Source organism: Pinus tabuliformis, chromosome 7 (genome assembly GCF_031772625.1).
Source record: "Pinus tabuliformis cultivar Carrire ecotype Pingquan chromosome 7, CPIR1, whole genome shotgun sequence".
NCBI lineage: Eukaryota > Viridiplantae > Streptophyta > Pinopsida > Pinales > Pinaceae > Pinus > Pinus tabuliformis.
Window position 1 is genome coordinate 1,741,614,273 of NC_142293.1, and position 27,722 is coordinate 1,741,641,994.

The 27,722-nt window shown below is 41.8% G+C and overlaps 1 protein-coding gene across 3 annotated transcripts in view; it reads left to right on the top strand.

Moving 5' to 3' along the window:
* Window positions 1–768: 768 nt before the first annotated feature.
* Window positions 769–27,722, top strand: part of LOC149255292 (uncharacterized) — a 92,053-nt gene continuing 65,099 nt past the window's right edge. For all 3 annotated transcript variants that reach the window (XM_089457198.1, XM_089457199.1, XM_089457200.1), the window contains exon 1: window positions 769–982. In XM_089457198.1, coding sequence (XP_089313324.1) covers window positions 924–982 — 59 coding nt within the window. In that variant the 5' untranslated portion in view covers window positions 769–923. The remainder of the gene's footprint in view (window positions 983–27,722) is intronic.

The following is a 27,722-nucleotide window of genomic DNA, read 5'->3' on the forward strand; positions in this document are numbered from 1 at the left end:
CAAAAAAAATGTAAAATGAAGATGATTATAGAGGATGTGGATTTAGTGCAAGGACATTCAATGCTATATTCACAAGGGGAAGTTGACGCAAAAAAATCCAAGACAAATGTAAGTATCATAATGCATATACTAGCACAACACATGCAGGCATGAGTGATAAAGTATGAGAGTGACATAAGAAAGGTATGTGTAGTTTAGGCATGGGGAAGCAACTAAAGTAGAGCATGAAAATGGATGATAACTTCAATAAGAACATGATAGAGCTCAAGTGCACATTAGATATAAGAAATCATGCATGTAGATAAGATGTGATAAGGAACACAATGTGATCATGATTGGAGGTAGCATGGTAATGTAGTAAGGGAATTTGAAAGGTCACAAAAGTAGATGCATAGTAAAGCATGCATTTGAAGCACCTACATGATGCTAAAAAATTAATGGGAAGCTGGACAATTAACTAGCAAACAAAAACACATTTACAATCATTGTAGTTGGTTAATAAATATAATGAGTATTTACTAAAATTATTGCTAATTTTTATTAAAGGATAAATTTGAATTTAAAAAAAATCAGATAATTATGCAAACTAAATCCTCTATCCCCTCAACAAAGCATCACAAACGTTAATTTGATATTTAATTAAACCATAATCGTAATATTACATTACCATAAAAGAATATTATCATCAGATGTACGTGAAGAGTATTAAAGTATTAATGTTGTGAAGCCAGCCTTAAAAGAATATTAAGTAATCGAATAGTACTAAAATATTGAGGATTCACTTGCGAAGCCACGATGGAGAAGACCCTTTTACGAGGCCCTATAAAAGGCTCGCGATCTCTAATTTGGTTTACTCGCGCCTCTCCAGAACGTTCCTGTCGCATTCCTCTACAAGTGTTGGCAAGCGCGACTCATCGTTAAACATGGAAGAATTACGGGATTCCTCCGAAGTGCCTTCCAAGTTGGATGAAACCTTCCACAGGTGGGACGTCCAAATTTATCTACTATTGTTTTTTCTCACTAAATAGCATCACATGAGCCAAATTCGAGTTAAATACAATCCCAACTCAGAAATGCAATGTTGCTTTAGACTTTTCAGAGTGTATGATGCACTGTCATATAGTCCTGTCTCAGTTGGATGCACAATGCCGGTTTCTCAATAAAAAACCAATTAAGTGAAGAATGTTGACTGACTGCTGCCCAATTTGATTTATTGTTGTGGGCTCTGTCAAAACACCAATAAAATGAGGCTTGTTCCCCAATTTAAATGTTCTTTTGAGACTGGGTTTTTTTTATCCCTGATCAGATGAATTTGGTTTGGCAAATTTGCGATGCTATTTGAGTATTGATGTATTCCCGCCTGTGTAATTGGCATAGGAATCTCCAATCTAATCCCAGTAGAATCACCCTCTGTATGTAGGAGGTAGCAGTCCACTCTTTTAGAACGAAGTGTGAATGGTGCATGGTCACTAGGGGCAGGTCTTGATTTTGATTCCTAGCCTGACCAGTTTTCAATATTGTTTACATGATATCTATTCCTTACTACCATTTGTGGACCTTGACAATTATGGATAACAAATCTCCTCAGTGCTCTAGGAAGCTGGGGCCTATCATGGTTCAAACCCTTTGGTTTAGAAAAAAATGTGCTTATGGTCATCAGAGTTTTGGTTCGATGGTTATCCTGGGATGATGGTATTCTGCCATCAAAGTTCAAATTCCCGAGATACATGTTTTGCTCTTTATGAAATCAAGTGCAACTTCGGGTCAAAATTGGCAGACTAAAAATTCCCCCCTCATTGATCAAATTGAGTAGGGGCTTGGTTGCTGCACAAAGATATTCAAAACCATTTTGTTAAAAAAGTAAAAGAAGAAGATATGGATAAAAAGTGGTTATACTGGGATGATGGCATTCTTTCATTAAAGTTTAAATCCCCGTGAGACATGTCTTACTCTTCATGGAATCAATTGCAGATCCTGGTCGAAATTGGCAGACTAAAAACTCCGCCCTCCTTGATCAGGTTGAGAAGGGGCTTGCTTGCTGCACAAAGGCATTCAAAATCATCTTGTAAATAAAGAAAAAATATAAAGATAAAAAGTGCTTGGTTGTGATAATCTTGAGTAGGATTCTCGAGGATGGCGAAAAGGACCTTTGGACGTGTACTCAGCTCACTATTTCTCTAACCTCCATTGGTGAAAATTGACTAGTTAATACTCGTGATACTCTCGAGTATTGGCGAGTACTCCGTGTATGCCAAATATCCCGAAAACCTGCCATTTTTATCCACAATTTTCGTAAATTAAAATGTTTTTTTTCGTTTGTTTTTCCCTCTTTTCAGCATTTGTTGCCCAGTGTGCTGCATATGCCAAGTCACCTTCCTTGTTGAGTACAAAGTATGGTAACTATGGTGATGAGTTGCACTTACAGTTCACTAGTTGGGGGCCTTCTCGATAAAACTGAGGTCATTCAATACATATCCCATTTTATTGTTGCCTCAACAACGAGCTAGATCGATCTTCAATTTTGGGCCAAAATGAGATAATCTTCAAGCTGTTGCTGTATGAATGTTAAGTTGATTAAGGCATTTGGTTTTCCATTCACGATAATTTCTGATGTTTGAATTCCTCCAAGGAGGCTCTAGATTATGCATGCACTATTTCTGTTAAAAATACTATTAATAGTGTATGAATGCGAATTAAAATTATGCTGAAAATAGAAAACAATTAAATAAAAGCTCACAAACACATTTGACACACTATATGACCTAGGAAACCCTTTCGGGAGAAAACCTAGCTGGAAGGTGAGGCCGCTCTGCTCTCTTTCTTTGAATAGAAATATGGCTGCAAGTACAAAGAAGTATGGCTTGTGGCCTGTGAACTACTACAGTGCACAAATCCTCTTTGTGTGCTCTATCTCCTACCCCTTTTGACTATTTTTGCTCAGCTATGGAACTTAAGAAACCGGATTCGTCCCCCCCCCTCGTGTCCCAAATCCCATGAATCAGACACGATTCTATAGGACACATGTCCAATTCGCGACTCTAGCGTGCCTTGGCACGTGGGATTTGATGGGCCAGCGAGTCCTGATTTCAGGACACGTGTTCCTTTGAAAAGCGTGCCGTGCGACCCTTAAAGCCGGTTTGGGCCCATTTCTCATTCATTCTTGAGTGTCTCTCTTGCCGTGGGTGTGTGGGAGCGACTAGCAAAGGGTTTGGGAGCATTTTGGAGGTGATTCAAGCAACAAGTAAGTGCATTTTGCTTCTATTTATTTTGCATTTTTGCTACAACAGTTTGCATGTCCATTTTTTTTACAAGTTTGTGCATTTTTTTTTTACAGCATTCATGGCTCAATCAAGGGCAGCAGGGAAGGGGTAAAGGAAGGGGAAGAATGTCCCCATTGGTGATGCCCGTCCTGTTCCAATTTCATTAGGGTCTGCAAGTGTTCCCTCTATTGGAAGTGGGGTTGCAACAACAACTTCAAATGTTGAGGGCAGAATAAATTTAGAAAGACAATAGACTCAAGAAAGCAAATATCCCTTGTGGAAGTATGTCACAAGAGATCAAGGGCTAGGCAACAAGTTGAAGGGAGGAGGCAATGTTGCTTGGAAATGCAACTATTGCAACAATCATTTCAAGAGCACTTATTACCGTGTGAAAGCTCATTTGTTGGGCTTACCAGGTTGTGGAATTGGAGCATGTGCAAATGTGTCTTTAGCTAAGAGGAAATAAATGGAAAAAGAGGCCAATGTTGGTGTGGCAAGGGTGGTTGCGTCATTTAAAAAAAACAAGAATGATGATCCCTTCCATTCTTGAGTAAAAGTAGCAACAAATTTCGATTTGAGAGTTTTGGTGGGGATGTGGATCAAGCACAAAAAGAAACGCAGTGGCACTTGGTCCAATGGACAAGATTTTTCAGAAAGAGAGATAGGAAGAGCTTGATATCACCATTGCATTCTTTTTATATCTGAACTTCATATCCTTTAATGTTGCACACTCACCTTTATTTCTTGAGATGTGTCGAGCTCTAACTCAAGGGGCTCCATCAGGGTATGTGCCTCCTGGGTCAGAGAAGCTTAGAACCACATTATTAACTAAGGCAAAGAAAGAGGTGGACAAAATACTTGAGCTTGTTAAATCAACATGGCCAACATCCGGGGTTAGTATTGTTTTTGATGGATGGATAGATCCAGCATGCCACCCACTCATCAATTTCATTGTGTCTTCCTTGAATGGACCAGTTTTCTTGAAATCAGTGGATGCACTTGGACAATACAAGGATGCACAATATATTGGTGAGTTGTTCGTTATTGAAGATGTAGGTGTTGATTCTTGTGTGCAAATCATTACAAACAATGCACTTGTTTGCAAAGCTGTAGGTATGATTGTGGAAGCTAAATATTCACAAGTATTTTGGACACCTTGCATTGTCCATTCCTTGAATTTAACACTTAAAACTATTGCTTATGATGTGCCTTGGATTGGAAGTGTTATTGAGGATGCACGACATATCCGCAACTTTGTACAAAATCATACAAATGCCCTCATAATCTACAAGGAGTACACCCATCTATCATTGTTGAAGATTGCAAATACACGGTTTGCCTCTTCATTCATCATGTTGAAGAGGTTGAGGGAGGTCAAGACCGCTCTTGGGACCATGGTTATTTTCATAGTTTTGGTCTTTTTGGAGAAAGACAGAACAGGCAACCTCAAAAAGAGTCAAGGATACAGTGCTAGATGATGCTTGGTGGAAAAGGGTAGATCTCATTATTAAGATCATGGATCGTGTCATTGCTTTGCTATGATTTGCAGATACAGACCAACCCATCCTAGGAGAGGTTTATGAGGGATGGGATTGCATGATTGAGTCCGTGAAGACCATTATTTTACAGTGTGAGTGCCCTGAGTATGAAACATCATCAGAGGCCTTCTTCACCACAATACAAGATATTCTTGTCAGCAGATGGGACAAGAATTGCACACCTTTGTATTGTTTGACTCACTTGTTGAACCCAAAATACTACAACCATGAGTGGCTGAATGGTGGACCTTCCTGCAAATTCCCTCCTGTTAAAATTGGCAACTAGGGCCAAATTCCACCTTGGGACAACTCATTTGTTGGAGATGATGATTGCATTAAATTCCTCTTTTCTAGAGGACCAAAATTAATATAAAGATAATCGAATTTGGACAAGCAAAAGTGTGTTTTTGAATTTATGTCCACACGTGCAAATTGTTCAGGTCAACCACATCATTATGTAGGCTCATGATGCCTAATAGACGTGACTCTTCACCCTCAACAACTTGTATAAATACAAGTGCCCTCTCACCTCATTTGGCATCATCATCACACACATTTTCTTCTCTCTCCTTCTCTCATTGGTTTGTACAACTATTGGGCAGATCTTCTCTTTCTCACAGTTGTGGCAGAAAGACAAATTTTCTGGGCAAATTGCAGGGCCGAATTTCAGGATTGTTGCAGGAGTTTGACGAATGTTGACTGAGCACTTTGACTCATCCTTTGACTGTGATTTTTGTGGGAAAAATTAGTTTTTGGCAGGACGTACTATTTGGCATAGGAACCGAGAATTTATGGGCACTTTGACTGTAGGGTTGACCGCAAAGTTGACCAAGTTTGACCACAATTTTCATGATTGTTTTGGGCTGACTTTGACCACCTTATTAGGTCGAGTTTGACTGGGTATGGCTGAGCTCCAAAAAGGAAGATTTGCTGTTGTGTTGACCATCTTTGACTTTCTGGTTAGGGTTGAATTTGACAACATTTGATTGCAGATTTGACAGGGCTGTTTTGACTGTGATTTGGCAAATCAAATTTTCACTTTTGTACTACCTCTCTCTGTTGAACATTTGATATAATAATAAGAAGAATTGATCAAAGGGTTTTCCCCACATTGGGGTTTTTCCCTGGCATCTGCCAAATCTGGTGTCCTCTTATATTGGTTTGTCTTCTGCATTTCGTTTCATGTCTATCTACTTTTACTGTCAATGTGATTAATGTGTTTGCTATTGAAAACTAAATTGGAAATTGTCATTGGGATGCTAAAGGAACATTGAAGTAATTGTGCTAAGCATAGAACATACAATTGTTAACTAAAATTAACATGGTATCAGAGCTCAGGTGAAGACAGAGCCCAAGCAAGAGAGAGAAAAGCGATCACTAAGGGAGAGCTGTTAGACAAGATTATTGGACTAGCTTCAATGGCTACTACATCTTACTTCAAAACTAATGATAAGCTGAAGGACAAATCTGACTATCATGCATGGAAGATGACTTTCAATTTCACCTTTAGAAGAGCATGATGCCATGGACTGACTATGTGCAGGGAAGAGTGGTAGAGCTTCCTTCAAATGCACCTATTGCTGTAAAGACAAAGTATAAGAAAGGTGAGGTAAAAGCTAAAAGAATTATCATAGACTCCATTAAAAAGAATTTGGTTGCCTATATTTCTTATTTGGGAACATCTAAGGAGATGTATGATAAGTTGATTGGGATGTTCAAAGTAAACAATGCAAATACAATCCTCTTTCTCAAGAACAAGTTTAAGGACATCAAGATGGATAAAGGGGAGTCTATCCAATCCTACTTCATGAGGATCACACAAATCAAGAATGACCTTCTATCCATTGGAGAAGTTATTGCTAACAGGGAGCTCACTCTCATTGCACTTGGAGGTCTTTCAAGAGCATGGGATGTGTTTAACACAACCATTCTCAACAATGACAGGATTCTTAGTTTCGATGAATTATTGGCTAGATGCACTCAAGAAGAGACGAGGATGATGGAGAGAGACAAGCCCTCAAATGGAAATGAACCTACTGCCTTCTCCGCTCATGCTAAGAGGAAGAATAATGCTGGTCCAAGGAGATAGGGTCAAGGGTTCAAGCAGGGATTCAAAGAAGGAAGGAAAAGAAGGTGCTACAATTGTAACAGGTTTGCCCACTATGCTAGAGAATGCCCTCACAAGAAGAATTCTCCAAGGGATGATGACAAATACAATCACATCAATTTCAAAGGCAATGACAATCAAAGGAACAACATGTTCAACAATAAAGGAAAGAGGAATGCTCTCGTTGCTCAATATGGAAATGGTTGACCTCCCAAAAGGACGAGAAATTCCAGGTATGAGGAAAGTAATGTTGTAGAAAAACAAAATGAATTTTATCTTATTTCCGCTCTATCTACTGCCTCTCCTCCGGATACTTTGGATCATTGGTTGATTGATAGTGGAGCCTCAAGGCACTTCATTGGGTACAAGGAGGCCCTCTCAAATTTGGTTGAAAAGAAGACTAATTTGGAGATCATACTTGGAGATAATGCCACCTATCCCATGAAAGGAATAGGTACTGTCACTCTTCACTTAAATCAAGGTCAAACCATTCATCTACAAGAAGTATTGTATGTACTCGATTTGAAGAAGAACCTGGTGTCTATTTCTGCGATGGAAGATAAAGGCTTCAAGGTAGCATTCATTGATGGAAAGGTATGTATTTGGCAAAGAAACCCTAAAGATGCATTTACACTTGGATTTAGGGTTGAAGGTCTCTATCAAGTTGGAGGAAGTCCTTTGGGAGCCTTGACTTGCGATACTTCTCTTCAATCTGAATTATGGCATCGAAGATTTGCTCACCTTCATTACAAAACCTTACTTGGTGTAAGGAAGATGGTCATGTTAGTTTTTGTAGCATCAGATATGTTCTAGCCACAAAATTTGGTGGCGAGGCTAGAATATATGAGATCTCCATAATCCAGAATTCATTTCTGGAAATTCCACCTAGAGATGGCTTGATTAGATTATTAGCCGATTTTTAAATATTTCCTAAGTCTAAACCTAGGGAATATGGCTAATTAATCAAAATTAATTAAGTGAAGGTGAGAATTCTCTAGAAACTTACTCGGATCGATCCAGAAATGATCTGAGCCATCGATTAAGATTTAATCTTGGCCGTTGGAGTCCCTATTGTCGCTAAGATTGTACATGCATTGCGACAACCGCTCAGGGCGGGGGTTGTTACTTTGATCCTCGCCCACTCCATTCTAGCTCTCTCCCAACAATAGGCTATGGGGGGTAGTCCCTATGGAATGAGGTGAAGGAAAACAAGTTGGGAACCAACTTGCTTGGGAGACACGGATGAGTGGCCTAGCTACTTGGTAAAATTTTAGCAAGATTAATGATTAGATTAAATTTTCAATATGAGACCAGTGCCTTATGGAGTCACAATTCTTGCTTAATGTAAATTAATGCCAAGTAACCGGATGGACACCCACTGCTTGAATGATCGACTAACCTATATGATGTGCAAATCCTAGGATCTATGTGTGATGCAATGATCTTGGTTATTTTTAATTATATGCCTAGTCTAAGTAGAACCTCTCCCTTAACTGTTTTGAGAAACAATCTTCAGAGTAGGTTGTGAAATGGAAGCCAACGGGAAGCAGGCAGTGGCTTGATTAATGATACCTCCCCTTGTGTTCCACCCACCCAGTGCCTTCGGCGCTGTAGAGACTGTGGCTCTGACGACTGCAAGGTCACTGTGTTAACCACTAAGAAGAGTTGAATCCCTCAAGCTAATTGGAAAAGGGTTGCCCTAAGAGTCTATCAACCTAGCTTATGCTAGGAGGTAAGTTCTTAATGCAGGCTAGATCCTAGAATGCTTATGCAAGATAGATTGAGTGAACTTATCTTGAGTTAAGATTGGTTTATGTTATTTAAGTACTTAATATGAATTATCTTATAGCAAGAGTACTTAAGAATGATGAAATAACAATCTTAAACAAGATAAATGCCTAGAGACACAAGTGCAAACTTCAACGATATGCCACAAGATGCTTAATCACTTAAATCAACTTATCCACTTACCAATTAAGATGCCAATCACAATTACGAAAGATGTACAACACAGTTACGCTTGATCTTATTACTCAATGCTAAAGAGATATTCAACTATGTGAAAATTTGGGTGCCCAAATTCCTATTGCAGCAACTGATTATGTTTCTCCTATTTGTTAATTACTGAACCAAATTATTTGCTGTTTCCTACAATAAACACTGAAACGAATACGCTGAAGCCTTCACCATTTAAATAATATACGGAAACAAGAAATTGAACAAGAAAGAAATACACAACACATCTACACAATTATTTTTGGACAAATGCCCCCGGAAAAACCCAATGCGGGAAAACTGGTGCAACAACTCTAAGGGTTTTATTATTATGCAGTATTAATTTTTGAATACAATCTCTGGATGCCTTTCCGACAATCTAGTGACAGAGAATATCACTGACAGAGAGATAAGTGAGGTTACCTCACACTATCACTAGAAATCCTGGCTGATCGAGCCACTGAAAGAATTACCCTTGGCTGCCTCTGCAGTTAGTGCGTCAACCCAGTGTCACACCCTTGTGAGACAACGTCACCCCTTCAGCTAATCGATTTGCTGCCTAGGAAATTCCATTTGCACCTCTTGGTCTCACACCCCAGCTTCCGGATTCTGCAATCGATTCCTTCCGCAAATTTTCAGATTCCCTCTTGGCTTCTGCGCTCCCTCTGCGTGACCCTGCGTGGCTCTGCGTCAACCTCTCTGGCTCTGCGCTGCCTCTGCTGGATCTCTCTCTCTCTCTTCTCTGCTGAGTATTCTCTGATCGAGAAATATTTCCCTTCTGATACTATCCCTGCCCCGCATTGCAAAAAATCACTATCGAAAATCTCTCCGGCAGTTGCTTTGTTTCAGAAAATCAAACTTCTGATCTCCCCTCTGTGTGTTCTCCAAGTGCCCCTCAAGCCTCTTCTTATATATTTCTGTTGGACAACCAACGGCCTAGATTAACTTCTAATCAATGGCTTAGATCATTTTGGCTTGATCCTCATATTCTTCTAGAAGTTACACCCACAGTCTAGATTAATACTCATTAATTATTTTAATTTCCTAAGTTTAGACTTAGGGTCCCATAAAAAATAATTAATTATTTTAATAAAACCGTCTCTGGGTGGAATTTCCCAAAACGATTTTTGGGTATTGGAGAATGCATGCGTCTAAGCCTCCTTGCAAATTTTGAGACTTAGAGCACATCCGATGCTACCAGAAATCAACAATCTAGATTCACAAGATACCAATACACCCAAGAGACTTATCACCAAGATGATTTATGATTCAAGTGTTTTTAGTGAGTGAGCTTATTAGATGTGAAATATGAATTCTTATAGCACATAAACTCATAAGAAAAACACAATGTTAGCCACTTCCACAATGTAAATGCTAGAAACAAGTAACAACAAAATATGGAACTTCGAAGACACTTGTGCTCTTCATGTTCCAATGATCTTTTTATGAGCAACAAGTGACTATTATGACATCAGTAAGAGACTTATGACAACAGCAAGTACATATCAAATTTAAGGTGCATATGCTTGCCCAATGTCACAAAAAGTAACCCAACCACCCAATAAACTTAACCAACTTAAGAATCAGACTCCAGTGGCTCTTACAAAATACATACAAAATACTTAAAACCCCAAAACCCAATTAGAAAAGATAATTTACAAAATTATTTACAAGATCTACAAATATAAGAGGGTTTTGAAAAATTTAGATTTTGAGAAAAACATTTTAATGGCTTTTCTTTGATGAATGACTAAAAATACTTTAGAAACCCCAATGTATACTATAGCCTTAGCGAAGATTTAATCCACCATACAAATATTTGGAATCCAAGCAACAATGATTCCTGCCCAGGTTTGTGAACTTTGCGGCCATGGATTGAAGTACCTACAAACACTATGTATTTATCTCAAAATAATCTGTTAACCATATGGGGAATCAAACCACCTAAGATTAGCCCAAAACTATTAATAGTATGATTTTATCTCCATCTAATAAAAAAACAGATCTTACCAATATTCAACACAACATAGAGATGTTCGTAGTCAGTACACACCACAAATCAATAAGCATGAACACCTTGAATTGCACCCCAAAGTCTTTATTACGATAGAATAAATAGTTTCCAGTGGGACAATAACGTTACAAAGATGCTTCAGCAACAATTTTCTAGCCTAAGATCATCATGCTAGAGACTCAAAATAATCTTGGTCGTTGATAAATATTTGATTATCTTTTAATCTTGGCCCTTGATTTTTTTAATTTGAGGAATTTTCGAATTTATCATTTAATTCCATTTTTATTAGTTCAAAATAATTATTTTGAACTAATTTCCTAAAAGTTGACTTTGACTTAACCAACAAGGTCGAAGGGTCCAAATTTTCTTGAAATATACAATATTCCCTTGGTGGAGAGCATTTAAAAATTGGTTCCTTTAAGATCCATGAATTTTTCCACTTCAAGAATTGATTTTCCTAAGACAACTTAATTTGACTCTAATTAAATAATTTTTTGGCTTAGGATTTAATTATATTTTGCCAGAAAAATTAATTAATTTACACACGAGGGGATTTAATATTTTTTCCACCTCTTAATACATAAGATTTTTACGTTTACAATCCTCAAAGGGGGAATACACATTTGGCTTAGACCCTCAAGGCACATACCCCATCTGCGACACAATATGAGTTAGTAGACCAAGTGATTTGTAATAAAATAATTTAGCCCAATAGCTTAAATTATTCCCAAATCACTTTTACATTAGACTTGACTAGAACACTAGGACTTACTTAAGACTTTGACGAAGAATTCCACACTAACTTTGGGGTGAGGCTGGAGGGAAAAATTCTGCCGACTATCTGTGTTTAGAAACACACATGAGTCAGTGAGACGAAAAACCTCCTAGGATGAAACTTTTTGCCAAAATAATAGACTTACCTAAGTTGTTACATATACTCAGGGTCTTATTAGCATCATTTGCATTACATAATTTGCATAATGGGTTTACAATGACATTTAGATTGCTGATAGATGACCTGATCATGTTGAAAAAATTTGGCACTTCCTCTTCCTTGGAATTTTGACAAATTGAGTGCAATAGTCCCAACAGGAAGACATAAGAAGGGATCGATGTGATGATAGAGAATGCACCAGAGTCACTTGGGGAATTCGATTTTCCAGAGTAGCAATAGTCAGTTGCTAGAGAGTTCGAGCTTCAGTGAGGCAGCATAGATAGTGAGGGCCAGGGACAGTGATACGGAGGAAGTTTCCAGATCCAGAGAGCCAACAGCAAGAGGGCCGAGTTATTCCCAGTGAGGTAGCGCAGAGGACTGCGCAGTTGCTTTCGAGAAGCATTTCGATTTGCTAGAGAGAAATTCGTTCTCAGTTCCAAAGCTTGAGCAAAGGGTCCAAAGTGCTGGAGATGCGATTTCTTCAGCAGAGACAAGTAGAACGACTTCATCAGAGGCAGGTTGGAGGCCTTTTGTCATAGGGTCTACGCAGAGGCTGACATAGAGGGTCTAGGAGGTCGAGTTTTATGAAGGAAGTTGTGTTGGGATTGCTTGTTGAAGAAGGGTAATTCCCTTAAAATAATTTTGCCCAAATTTTCTTGCTGTTTGGATTGCTAGTTGGACATCCATAGATTGTACTCAGATTTTCACTGTTGCATAATAATAAAACCCTCACTGCTACACTGGTTTTCCCAAGTTGGGTTTTTTCGGGGACAATTGTCCAAAAATAACGGTGTCATTTTTATGTGTGTGTGCTAGTATTTTCTCAGTTCCAACACTATTTATTTTCCACAATTTTATTTGTGAAGGTTGTAGTGTGTTTATATCAATGTTGTGTAGCAATAAACTAAATGATTAATTTATCAGTGAGAAGAAATAATTCTAATTGCTGCAATAGGATTCCAATTGTGGAATTTTCACATGGTATCAGAGCGTAAGTGATCAGTCGGAAGCTCAGAAGCGAAGGAAAGAATTTCGTTGCTCAGAGGGAGCAGCAAGCTGAAATTCTCAAAGGCAACGCAGTATCCAGACAGGCAGGCCGAATTGCTAGGGCATAAAAATTCGATTTTCAGTTGCAGGTGTGTAGAAAAGTCAAATTGCTCAGGATTGTTATTCTGGCAGAGGGAGCGACTACAACTCATATTTTCGCTGAGCAGATTCCTGGTTGGAGGCAGAGGGTTTTGCTGTAGGTTGTAGAAGTAGAATCCGCATTGGGTGGAAGAGAAAAGCACACATAGTAGAGGGAAAATTTTCCTCTGGGAACTTCGAGTCTCAGAAGTTTGAATTTCCAGTTGCAGATTGACAGTAGTAGTTAGCAGTGCCATGCATTCCATTTGGGAGTTCAAATAGCAGAGCAACAACTGAGGACAGGGAAAGAGGGAGTTTTCGACAATTTTAGAGATGGCCACTGCAGGGCTTAGAGATCAGGATAGGTTGGATGGAGCTTCCAACTATGTCATTTGGAAGGCTAGGATGTCCTTCCTTCTAGATGAATATGGCCTGAAAGCCTACATTGATAATGTAGTGGCAGTTCCTCAGGATGTAGACCAGCTCAAGGAATATAGGAAGGAGACGGTGCGGACAAAGCGGTTAACATGGATGGAGTCCAATACCATATAGTTTCACGTATAGCAGCCAAGGGAAGGACCAAAGAGATGTGGGATGCTCTCTCCACGCTATACTAGGGTACTTTCGAGCAGCGAAAGATGTTCTTGGAGGAGAAGCTGAGATGCATCAAGATGCGGAAGGGGGAAGGCATAGATCCTTTTCTCACCAGGATTCAGGAAGTCTGAGACCAACTTTTAGCTATTGGGGCAACACCTCAACCTTCAGAGCTAGTGCGATTGGCACTCAACAATGTCTCAGAGGATTGGCAAGTCTTTGTCGAAAGTATATTGGGCAAAGACACGCTACCAGGATGGGACAAAGTGTGGGCCGATTTGCAGTAGGAGGAGTTGAGACAAGCTCTGTTGAAGAGCTCCATTAGTAGGAGCAGTAGCAACAGACAAAAGGTGGTGAAGGAGGAGGAGAATGTGGCCCTAGCATTTAAGGGTCCCAGTTAGGGGCAAGGGGAGCAGAGAAAGAAGAAGAAGAACCTATCTAAGGTTAAGTGCTTCAGGTGTGGCGAGTTTGGCCACTACAGTAACCCAATGTCCTCTCTGAAAGGATAAAGAGGAGAAGCAGGACCAGGTAACAACACATGCTGAGATGGATAGCCTATCCTCTAGGTTGGAGGAAGACTTTGCTATGATGGTCCACATACCTCCAGGAGTGAGGTGCGGTGACTTGGAGTTGTAGCCCTAGAGAGCTACAGAGATTGGGCAGGGTCCTTGAGGAGTCCACCTCATGAATCATTACCTTGCTACGGGGGCCCATAGTATTCAGTAGCAAGATGGATCAGTGGTAGTTGATGTAGTCAGTACCAAAGTGACAGTTGTAGGCTAGTAACAGTTAGATACCGAGGAACGTGTACAGTGTTGGCAGCAGTGTAGAGTCAGCAACAACGCAGATACTTCAGTGACAGTGCCGAGGCTAGTAGAAATCAGGACTTGGGAGACAAATGCATCATACTGTTCACAGTTGATTCAATATTTTGGATGCTTTTCTATTGCAGTTGTAGCAGCAACAAGTGAGAGGGAGTTCCAGTGCAGATGCAATGTTGGCAGCAGTACAGCAGGGTCAACAACACAGATGCAGCATCAGAGTTGCGCAGTGGTTTGTGGGCAGTGGCAGGTAGTCACAGTAGTCAAACATCAACAGCGTGACAAGAGGTGATACAAAGACAAGTTGTTGTAGAAGGATGTGCGGTAGTAGAACACATTCCTCGTTAAGAGGGAGTGTTAGTTTTTGTAGCATCGAATGTGTTCTAGCCACAAAATTTGGTGGAGAGGCTAAAATACATGAGATCTCCAAAATCCAGAAATCGTTTCTTGAAATTCCACCTAGAGATGACTTAATTAGATTATTAGCCAATTTTTAAATATTTCCTAAGTCTAAACCTAGGGAATATGGCTAATTAATTAAAATTAATTAAGTCAAGGTGATAATTCTTTAAAAACTCACACGGATTGATCCATAAATGATTTGATCCATCGATTAAGATTTAATCTTGGCCGTTGGAGTCCCAACAGGAAGATATAAGAAGGGATCGATGTGGTAACGGAGAATGCACCAGAGTCACTTGGAGAATTCGATTTTCCAGAGTAGCAATAGTCAGTTGCCGGAGAGTTTGAGCTTCAGTGAGGCAGCAAAGATAGTGAGGGGCAGGGACAGTGATTCAGAGGAAGTTTTCCAGATGCAGAGAGGCTGCAGCAAGAGGGTTGATTTATTCCCAGTGAGGCAACGCAGAGAACTGCACAGTTGCTTTAGGGAAGTAGTTCGATTTGCTAGAGAGAAATTTGTTCTCAGTTCCAGAGGCCGAGCAAAGGGTCCAGAGTGTCGAAGAGGCGATTTCCTTAATAGATATAGGCAAAATGACTTCATTAGAGGCAGGTTGGAGGCTTGACGTCATAGGGTCTGCGTAGAGCAGCACAGAGGTTGACGTAGAGGGTCTAGGAGGTCGATTTTTCTACAGGAAGTTGTGCCGGGATTGCTTGTGGAAGAAGGGTAATTCCCTTAAAAAAATGTGCCCAGATTTTCTTGCTGTTTGGATTAGGGTTGCGGGGGAGCATCCCCCCTCACGATCCCGCTCCCAATTCGCGCTCCAGTCGGGAGCGCGCTCTCGACAAAAAAATTTCGCTCCTTGGTTTTTTCGGGAGCGAAGTTGGGAGCATTGCTCCCACCTCTCCCGGAGCGATTAATTGCTCCCGGTCGGCAGAAAGCAAAGCTCGCGCGGCTGAGAGGGAGGGTGATGATGGCTTAGAGAGAGGGGGAAAGGGAGGGAAAAGGGGAGATGAGAGAGGGAAAGGGAGGGGGGAAATAAATAGACCCTCTCCCCTCCCATTATTCACTTCATCCCATTGAGAGTTTGGAGAGAGTTTGAAGCAAGGAGAGGAGCTTGCAAGGGGAGATTGGAGCTTGGGATTGAAGGCCAAAGAGGTAGGATCTACACTTTAATCTAGCATTTTTTTTATGTTCATTGCTAAATAAATAAAAAAAATTCTCTATTTCCCATTCCCATTCCCATTCCATTTTTTTGCAGATTCAAAACTTCAAATTTCAAACATCATGGTTATATGGCTTGGCATTTTCTTCTTCTTGGTTCCTTTTTTGGTTATTATGGTGTTGGAGAGTAGAAAAAGGAGGGTTGAACATGAAGAAGAGGATGAAGAAGTGGGTTATAGTGGATTTGATGAAAACCTCGGAGAGGAGTACCTTGGTGAGGAGGAGGAGAGTGAACATGATTCAGCCCAAAAAACTAAACAAGACCAAACCCCATTGTGGAAATATGTTACTAGGCCTGAAGCAGGGAAAGGGGGTGGAACCACTAAATTTCACTGCCCCCATTGCAACAATAATTACACAGGTTCATACACCCGTGCCAGAAGGCACCTCTGTGGGAAAAGGCCATGGGATGGAGATAAACAAATAGGAATCAAAACTTGTGCAAGTGTGTCTGTAGCAGATAGAGCCAAATACATAAGGGAAGAGGAGGAAGCCCAATACAAATCTAAAAAATCAAAGGTTTCTTTGAACCAAACTCACAATCACATGCACAAAGAACTCCTTCAACATCCTCCCATAGCAGTGGATATGGAGGCACAGGGTCACCAAACATCTCTTTAAGGCGTAGAACCATATCATATTTCCTTGATGAAGGGTGTAGGAATGATGTGGATTCAAAATTTTACCGGTTTCTCTATGCATGTGGGATACCATTCAATGTTCTTCGCTCACCTTATTGGCATGAAATGGTTTCTGCCATAAATGATGCCCCTAAAGGGTACAAGAGCCCTAGGTATGACAAGGCTAGAAACGTTGGACTTGATCATGAAAAAGTAAAAATATCACATTCTTTGAGTAGAATGACGAATTCTTGGACTAAGCATGGGGTGTCCATTGTATTTGATGGGTGGACAAATGTAAAAGGCAAGCCATTACTAAGTGTTCTTGCTTTGTTTATTAGTGGTGCCATATTTCTTTCAACATATGATTACTCAGACAAGTTCAAGACTGACATTAACATTGCAGAACCATTACTTAAAACAATTGAATGTATTGGGCCATACAATGTCATCCAAGTCATCACTGATAACGCTGCTAATTGTAAGACAATGAGAGCAATTATTGAGGATAAATACCCCAACATATTTTGGTCTGGGTGTTTGGTTCACACAATGAACCTTTTGATGTATGATATTATTAAGAACAAAAACCAACAATACAAATAGATTGGTGATTTGTACAAGAGAGGCAAACAAATGATAAAATTTATTACAAATCATAGCAATACCCATGGGCTTTTCCGCAGTCACTCAAGATTGGAGCTGTTGAAGATTGCGAATACTAGATTTGCTAGCTATTACCTCACCTTCAGGCGCCTTTTGAAGGTAAGAGAGTCATTGACTAGCTGTTGATTTGTGGTAGCATCAAATGTGCTCTAGCCATGAAAATTGGTGGAGAGGCTAAAGCACATGAGATTTCCAAGACCCAGAAATGGTTTGGGGAAATTCCACCCAGATATTAAAATAATTAATATTTTTAATGAGGTTCCTAAGTCTAAACTTACGAAAATTAAAATATTAATGGGTATTAATATAAAATTGGGTGAGAAGGTTCTAAATGACATGAATCAAGCCAAATATAATCTTAGCCATTGATTAGAGACTTAATCTCGGCCATTGAAGACTCAATAGGAAAATTATAAGAGGAGGCTTGAGGGTCAGTTGGAGATACACCAAGATTGATCAGTCAGTTCGATTTTTTGGAGCGGGGTTTGCTGAGAAAATTCGAACAAGTGATCTGAGTTGCAGCGAGGGGCAGTGAGTACATAACAAAGAGGCAGAGATAGTGCCAGAGGGCCAACGCAGTGATTGAGGAGGCTACGCAGAGGCAACAGGAGCCACGCAAAGGCAGCTAGAGACTGCGCTGAGGATGAGGGGCTTGTGTGGGTGGCGTAGAAGGCCAGAGCGCTGGCGCAGAAGGTTCCAGAGCTACGTAGAGGCTAACAGGGCTGACGCAGAGCCTTGGAGAAGTGCCAGAAGGATTTTCGTGGGGCAGACTAGTGCTGAGAAGCTGAATATCTGCTTCCGAGAAGAGGTATTACTGCCGTGTAGAAATCTCTGTTGGGTGAGCCAGTTTGGCACCCTAGTTGTACTCAAGAAAGCTGCTTAATAATAAAACCCTCAGAACTGCTGCACCGGTTTTCCCACATTGGGTTTTTCCGGGGACGATTGTCCAAAAATAATGGTGTCCCTTGTGTGTTTGTCTATTATTTCAGTTGATGATCTGTATATGAGTTGAGACTGCATTTGTGTTTATTTTCAGTATTTATATGGATAAATAACTTGTTAAGGAATAAACAAGTAGGTGAAATAAACCAGATAATGCAGTAGGAATTTCTGACGTGTCAGACTTAGAAATTTCAACATGGTATCAGAGCATTGCAGATCACAGGAGGACTGAAGGCGCCAGCATAATCAGAAATATTTGCAGCAGTAGCAGTTGTCCCAAGAGACAGAGCTGCTCCTAAGCAGAAAGCAGCAGAGAGGGAGTGACGCAGAGGGCCTGTGTCATCATTTCAAGCCAGAGAGAGGGCCAGCGCAGAGGCAGAGAGAGGCTCACGAAGAGCCACGTCATCCTACTCAGTCAGGTAGGCTTGATGCAGTTGGCCAGAGGAGTGATTCAGCCTTTGCCGGATTGTGCAGAGCTGGAAGGCTCAATTTCTTTAGTTGCTGGGGCATAGGGAGCTGTGGGCAGATTGTGGATTAGGAAGCTGGTGGGGTGCTGTTGCTGTCGAAGCAGAACAATACCTAACGGGACAGAACCAAGGTAGAGGGAGTTGTTGCCTTGACAGATTTCTAGCCAAGAAATCCAGATCCGAGTTGTAGTTGCAAAGAGGATTAGAGAGGAGCAGATCGACAGTTGGCGGGAAGATTTCCAGTAGGGAAATCGAGACTCAGAGGGAGTCTAGGAGAGAACTTCTAGGAGGGAAGTCGAGACTCAGAGGGAGTCCAGAAAAGGAGTGGAGATGGCAATGAATGGATTGAGGGATCAGGACAGGTTGGACGGGGCCTCCAACTTTGTCATCTGGAAGGCCAGGATCCTGTCTGTTCTGGATAGACATCGCATCAAGGGCTTCGCCTTGAGAACCGTGGCTATCCCAGTCGACCCAGCTGATAATGAAAGGTATGAGGATGCAATGGCGAAGGCAAAGTGCATAATCCTTGATGGGGTCAAGGATCATGTAGTACCGCATATTGTTGAGAAGAACACGACAAAGGAGATGTGGGATACCTTGACGACATTGTATCAGGGCACTTCTGTGCAGAGGAAGATGTTGGAGAATCAGCTGCGGTCGTATCAGATGCAGAAGGGGGAGCAGATAGATCTATACCTCAATAGGGTGCAGGATATTCGGGACCAACTTACTTCCATAGGGGCCACACCGGATCAGGAGTTCATGGTGAGGATCGCCCTGAATGCAGTGTCCAAAGATTGTGAGACATTTGTGCAAAGCATTTTGGGTAGAGCTGATCTTCCAAGATGGGAAGAGATGTGGGCAACTCTTCGCCAAGAAGAGATCAGGCAGTTGACGAAGGAAGGAAGTAGCAACAAAGGAGGTCGAATCAAGAAAGAGGAGGAGGAGGATGCGGCTCTGGCATCTGTAGGACAACAGGGGAAGAAGAATAAGAAGGACATCTCCAAGGTGAAGTGTTTCCATTGTGGGGAGCTGGGTCATTATGCAACCCAGTATCCTAGGAAGAAGAATAAGGGAGAGGCTTCTGACTCCAAGGCAACTTCGGCTAAGGCGGAGAAAGAAGTCGAGACGGATGATGAATGTGCCGTGAGTGCTCATGCACCTCTAGAGAAGAGGTGGGGTGACAGAAGATGAGGGGCAGGATCCTTGAGGTACCCACACTCTTCGATCATATCCGGCTACGGGAGCCCCGAATGACAGTAGCAGGATGACAGATGTTAGTAGAAGCAAGATGCGGATGGAGCGACAACGCAGAGCTAGAGTGCAGAGGTCTGTAGCAGCGCAGTGTAGGCTGCAACAACGCAAGAGACACAGAGGTGGTTGCAGCAGCGCAGAGGTAGCAGAGGGAACACAGGATAGCAGCAGAAGTAGTTTCAGCATCAGGAGGCTTCCGGACTGACAAGGATGTCAGTATTTGGGTAGATCAATCACTTACTTCTCGGTAATTGAGTTGTAGTGCAACAATTAGTAGTGGTAGTGCTATGGGCAGCATGATGCAACATTTGAGAGAGATTTGTAGTGCAGATGCAGTGTTGGAAGGAAGGACTGGCAGCAGTATGAATACAGAGGGAGCTGCAGTACAGATGTAGCAGTGGCAGTGGCAGAGCCATGGGCAGCAGTACAAAAAGCAGCAATGTAGTGGATGTTGGGCAGGAGTTCAAGCATCAGCACAGGTACCAGTGCAGAAGGATCAATGTGATGTTCAGTGGTGGAACATTACTAGAGCACATTCCTCGCTAAGAGGGAGTGTTGATTTGTGGTAGCATCGGATGTGCTCTAGCCATGAAAATTGGTGGAGAGGCTAAAGCACATGAGATCTCCAAGACCCAGAAATGGTTTGGGGAAATTCCACACGGTTAGAGAGATATTAAAATAATTAATATTTTTAATGGGGTTCCTTAGTCTAAAATTAGGAAAATTAAAATATTAATGGGTATTAATATAAAATTGGATGAGAAGGTTTTAAATGACATGGATCAAGCCAAATCTAATCTTAGCCGTTGATTAGAGACTTAATCTCAGCCATTGAAGACTCAACAGGAAAAGTATAAGAGGAGGCTTGAGGGTCAGTTGGAGATACACCAAGATTGATCAGTCAGTTCGATTTTTTGGAGCGGGGTTTGCTGAGAAAATTCGAACAAGTGATCTAAGTTGCAGCGAGGGGCAGTGAGTATATAGCAGAGAGGCCAAGATAGTGCTAGAGGGCCAGTGCAGTGATTGAGGAGGCTACGCCGAGGCAGCAGGAGCCACGCAGAGGCAACTAGAGATTGCGCAGAGGCTGAGGGGCCTGTGTGGGTGTGCAGAAGGCCAGAGAGCTGATGCAGAGAGGCAGTAGGTTGATGCAGAAGGTTCCAGAGCTACGCAGAGGCTAGCCGGGTTGATGCACAGCCTTGGAGAAGCGCCGGAAGGATTTTCGTGGGGCAGACTAGTGCTGAGAAGTTGAATATCTGCTTCCGAGAAGAGGTATTACTGCCGTGTAGAAATCTCTGTTGGGTGAGCCAGTTTGGCACCCTAGTTGTACTCAAGAAAACTGCTTAATAATAAAACCCTCAGAACTGCTGCACCAGTTTTCCCGCATTGGGTTTTTCCGGGGATGATTGTCCAAAAATAACGGTGTCCCTTGTGTGTTTGTCTATTATTTCAGTTGATGATCTGTATATGAGTTGAGACTGCATTTGTGTTTATTTTCAGTATTTATATGGATAAATAACTTGTTAAGGAATAAACAAGTAGGTGAAATAAACCAGATAATGCAGTAGGAATTTCTGACGTGTCAGACTTAGAAATTTCAACACTAGCATGGTATCAAGTCCACATTGGCAGGTATTAAAGGAAAGGGCTACAAATGCAGCTGACAAGTAAGGTTTTGAACAGGTGCAGGATGTGAAAATTCTATCATTGCAGTAACTGATTTACTTTTCCTACTTATTTCATCATAAGTTATTCAGAAAATTACTTTAACAAACAATAAAATAAATACTGCTGCAGATATCACACCGTAATACAGAAACAAACATATGCACGAGAATCAACACATTGACACAGTTATTTTGGACTGATGTCCCCGAAAAAACCCAATGTGGGAAAACCGGTGCAGCAAGGGAGGATTTTATTATTCAGCAATTTTCTAGTACAACAGGGTGCCAAACTGGCTTACCCACAAATAGACAAATTTTCCAGCTCTTCTTCTGAACCCAGCGTAGGCCCTATTGACCTCTACATCAGCCTGAAACCCTCTACATCAGCCTACTGAGGCTCTATGCAGCTTCTCTGGCCTTCTGCATCACTCTTTCACCGTCTGCGTGGATGACGCAAGCCTTGCTGGCTCTACGCAGTCTCTGCTGCCTCTGCGTGGCTTCCTCTAACCTTGCGTCTGCCTCTTCTGCCTCTGCGCTGATCTTCTGTCTCTCTGTTCCGTACTTGCTGTCTCTTGACTTCTCTATAGACCACTGGTTCAATTTCTCAGTAAACCCCGCTCCAGAAATTGAACTGACTGGTCTCCTTTAGTGTGTTCTCCAAGTGACCCTCAAGCCTCCTCTTATACTTTTCTTGTTGACAAATCAACGGCCGAGATTAAGTCCCTAATCAACGGATAAGATTAGATCTGGCTTGATCTATGTCTTTTGGACCATTCTAACACAGTTTCATATTAATACACATTAATATTTTATTTTCCCTAAGTTTAGACTTAGGGACTCCATTAAAAATATTAATTATTTTAATATCTCCTTAACTGTTTAGAATCTGCCCAAACCCTTTCTGGGTATTGGAGATTTCATGTGCCCCAACCTCTCCACCAAATTTTGTGGCTAGAGCACATCCGATGCTACCCCAAATCAACACTCCCTCTTAGCGAGGACTGTGCTCTAGTAATACTCCTCACTGAGTATCACCCTCATCATCCGGCATTGGTCCTTGTGCTGATGTTAAGCCTCCCTGCCCAACATCCTTTGCACTGATGCATCTTGTACTGCTGCCCATGACTCTGCTACTGCCACTGCTGCATTTGTACGACAGCGTCCTTCGCATCTGTGTTGCTGTTGGTCCCTTCTCCCAACACTGCATCCGCATTGCAACTCCCTCTACATCTGTGTTGTTGCTGGTCCTTTCTCCCAACACTGCATCTGCACTGTAACTCCCTCTTCATTCGTGCTGCTAACACATTACTTCTGAAAGGGGTTCTTTACCATCCCCATCTTTTCCCTGAAGTAGTCAAATTTTGACTTTCCAAGGGCCTTGGTGAGGATATTTGCCACTTGTTCTCCTGTAGGAGTGTAGCTCAACTATACAACTCCTTGTTGGACACAGTCTCTGACAAAGTGACACCGGATATCAATATGCTTCGACCTATCATGGAATATTGGATTCTCAGAGAGTTTGATGCAACTCTGATTATCACACATGATCCTGGTCGCCTCCATATTTCTTCTGAATAGGTTCACCAGCAGTTTTCTAAGCCATATGGCCTCACACGAAGCTGTGCTTGCTGCCATATATTCTGCCTCAGATGAGCTCAGAGCCACGGACTTCTGTTTCCTACTGCACCAGGAGGTCATTCCTGATCCAATGTTGAAACAGTACCCAGAGGTACTTTTCTGATCCACTGAACTTCCTGCCCAATCTGCATCAGTAAATCCACTCAACCTGATATCCTTCCCCTTGGTGTATAAGAGCCCATAATCAACTGTTCCCTGTAAATACCTGAGAACGTGTTTGGCTGCTGCCCAGTGTGCCCTCTTTGGTTCCACCATGAACTGACTGAGGGTGTTGACAGCGTAGCAAATATCTGGCCTGGTATTGACCAGATACATCAGGGACCCTATGAGCTGTTGGTATAGGGTGGGATCGACATCCTTGTCTTTTGATGCATCAATCTTCTTCCAGTTGGTGATCATTGGCGTAGCCATAGGTCTACAGTCTCCCATCCCAAACCTTTTCAGGATCTCTGTAGCATACCTCCCTTGCCCAAGGAAGATTTCTCCTTTCTGCTGCCAAACTTCCAACCCTAGGAAGTAGTGCATTTGTCCTAGATCCTTCATATCGAACTCTGTGGCTAGATTCTTCTTGCAGTCCTCAATGAGTTTGGATGATCCTGTCAAAAAGAGATCATCCACATATAATACTAAGATAAGTGGCTCGTTCTCTATGACCAGATAGTAGAGATTCGGATCCGCGTCACTCTTGACAAACCCCATCTTCTGCAAGTAGCCATCTATTCGACCATACCACGCTCTCGGTGCCTGCTTCAGCCCATACAAGGCTTTCTTCAGTTTGCATACATGAGACTTCTTCTCATGAGTTTCAAAGCCCTCTGGTTGTTCAATGTATATCTCTTCTTCTATTACCCCGTTCAGAAATGCCGTCTTGACATCCATCTGATGGATCTCCCATCCCATCTGGGCTGCAAGAGATATCACGGTCCTAATAGATGTATACCTGGCTACCGGGGCGAAGGTTTCCTCATAGTCAATCCCTTCCTTTTGAGCATACCCCTTAGCCACAAACCTGGCCTTGTATTTCTCAACACTGCCGTCTGCAACATATTTGATCTTGTAGATCCATCTTGAACCTACCACAGATCTGTCTTGAGGTCTTGACACCACCTCCCAGACATCGTTCACCATTATGGAGTTATACTCCTCCACCATCGCATCTAGCCAAACCTGATGCTGAGCTGCCTCCTTGAAACTGGCAGGCTCCCCATCCTGAGCTACTAATGCCTGATACCTGTCTGGTTGTTTTCGCTCCCTCTTACTGTTCCTTGGCTCACCGATGAAGTTCTCTGCATCACGCAGAATCTGACGAAGTTCTCTGCTAGTTCTTCCTCTGCCAGTAGGTGCTTTTGTTCGCTCCTCCTCCTCATCCTGAGAATCTTCCTAACCCGAGGAAGAATTCTTCACTTCCGTTGGTTGAAGAGGCATGACCAACGGATCCTCTTTCGACTACTCCTCGGAAGGCATTTCGCGAGATCTTCTGAAAGCTCTGTCCTCCATGAACTTTACATCTTGTCGTACTACTACCTTCTTGCTCCCTGGAAGATAGATTCTGTATGCCCTAGCGTTCTCTCTATATCCCACTAGATACCCCTTTTCTGCAGTCTGATCCAACTTCTTCCTCTTTTCTTCTGCTATGCGACAATATGCTAAACACCCAAATATCCTGAAATGACTGACTTCAGGCGTCTTCCCAGTGAAGATTTTCTTTGGAGTAATCTTGCCCAATGCCCGATGAGGAGTCCTGTTCTAAACGTAGACAACTGTGTTGTATGCTTCCGCCCACAAGATTTTTGGCATATCTTGATCATACAACATGGCCCTAGCTGCTTCTACAATAGTCCTGTTTTTCCTTTCTGCCACTCCATCTGCTTCGGATTGTAGGGAGCTATCCACTCTCTTCTGATGCCCTTCTTAGCGCAATAATTAGTGAAGTCCTTATCAACATACTCTCCACCATTATCTGAGCACAAGACTTTTATTTTCTTACCAGTCAGATTCTCCACTAGAGCCTTGAACTCCTTGAATCGACAAAAAACCTCATCCTTGGTTTTCAGAAAATAAATCCAAGTTTTCCTCGAGTGGTCATCAATGAAGGTAAGGAAATACTCGGTACCGTTGAGAGCTTTGACGGACATAGGTTCGCAGATATCTGAGTGTATCAATCCTAGTACACTCTTGGCCCTGTGTTTGCTCCTAAGAAATGCTGCCTTGGCATACTTTCCTAGAGCCTATGTCACAGGGTTCGGCGAACCTGAAGCTTCAGGTTCGAAATTCGCCGAACCCGATTTTTTTTTTTCAAGTTCGTTCAGGTTCGCCGAACCTGAAAGGCGAACCTCAAGGCGAACCTCGAGGCGAACCTGAACGAACCCGAACCCATCGAACCTAAACGAACCTGTTCGAACCTGAAAAATTCGAACCTCAAAAATCGAACCTAAAAAACGAACCTGAACGGATCAACGCGAATTTCAAGGGTTTTTTTGAGGTTCGATGGTTTTTTTTTTGGCGGTTTTAGTTCCCTGTTTATGATAAAACCTTGGGTCACAAACTGGTTTTATTCATTGCTTCCCGCCAAGATCTTCTTTATAAACCACGGTGTTGGAGGCATTTGGCACAAGCTGTCGAGTGGTTTCAGCCTTCAGGTTTGATTTGTTATTGCTGTGAGCCTGCTGCCTGTGAGTCGTGAGTGTGACTGTGAATCGTGCGTGATTCTGAGAGTGTGGTGACTGAATCGTGCGTGATTCTGAGTGTGGTGACTGGTCTTGCTGCGGCCGGGATCGTGAGTCGTGACTCGTAAAGTGCGTCGTGGTCTTGCTGCGGCCGGGATCGTGGTCTTGCTGCGGCCGCGATCGTGAGTCGTAACATGCGTCGTGGTCTTGCAGTTGCAGTTCCAAGTTCCAGCGTTAGCCTTCGGCGTTGAGTCTTGACACAGCCTCACACGTGACACAGGTATGTACACACTGCACAGTACCGCATATGCTGGCCCATTGCTGCGTAAGATCACTGCATTTCATATATAAAGAAATCCTGCGTAGAATTCGTCTTAGAATTCGTCAACTTGATTTATCGACCTTCATCTCGCTTCCTATTAAAATGTTAATATATAGCTTTTCGGTCTTCAGTCTGGATGTGCTTAATCCCTGCTTCTCTTCCATTAGTGTTGAAGAACCCTCCATTCATGGTGATCTCGGATCCATTTATCTCAGCATTCTCGTCATTTCCCATGCATGTAAGCTTAGTCTTAGCCCGTTGGCAACTGGAAATTGAAGTCTTCGATTCGATTATTTTAAGCCACGATCCTCTGCCAGATTTAGCCTTCACTGTTCAGTGTTCAGTGATGACAAGCATTCCTAGCCCCTTAGTTAGACCTTTTGGATGTTGCAAAACAGAACGGGAGTGTAACACACCCTAATTTTATTTTTTTGATAAGGTTGCAAACCCTTATTTCAAACTAGGATGCATGCACTGTCCCAAAACCTGAACAATGGTTGTATTTGGCGAAGCCGGGATCTTATTGGGACTTGATTGGTTAAGGTTTGGGACCTGGGTAACTATCTCTCAATTTATTGTCATTTTGTCAGGGCTTCTTCACATTCCGATAGATGACAGACCACTAGAAGTACTATACCTGGCAGATTCAGCATTATTGCAGCTGCTGGTTTCAACTGGGCTTTTTAGTTGTTAAGACTGTTGTCTGCACTTTTGGAAGATAACAGTGAAAAAAACCAGATGGATAGTGTTGCAATGTATGCCATCTTATGGTCCATAAGATGGCATACATTGCAACACTATCCATCTGGTTTTTTTCACTGTTATCTGCCATAACCAACCATTGATTATAAGCTTTATAAGCTTTATGAGACATTATACTTCATTGTCATTGTTAGGTCCGCTCAATTTCACCTGAGGACTCATGTAGAAATTCATACTTGTTCTGTCCATGTCAGCGAGTTGTGACTAGATTGAAAACTCCAGGTCAGATAGACCACATTCGGGACGCACTCACTATATGTTAAACTTACTGTTTTAATAATATTTGGTGCTTTTCAGAAGTCGGGCATGATAAACTTGTGCCAATAAAACTTTATAGTTCTCAGGGTTTATTTTAGGCTATAGAGGAATTTCATTTCAAGACGATATTAAAGGTTTTGTCTTCAATGTGTTTCAAGGAGCTGAAAATATAAAAGAAATCAAAATCCAACAGAACCAAGCCCTAAATGAATACAAGTCCCACGCTTCAGATTAGATGATATCTCTAGGCTTTACAGGAATCAGATACAGGAATGGTAGTCACTCCAATGATCAACCTTATAAAACCACAGATTTTCGGACCCTCCTTGGTAACATCTGATTTGGACAGATTTTGAAAAGAAGACTACAAAGGTCTAAATGCAATCTGAGCTAGAGATGATGGTGTGTTAAGTCTTTTATGCTTGTTGTCAATGCGTTTTTGTGCATAAAATAG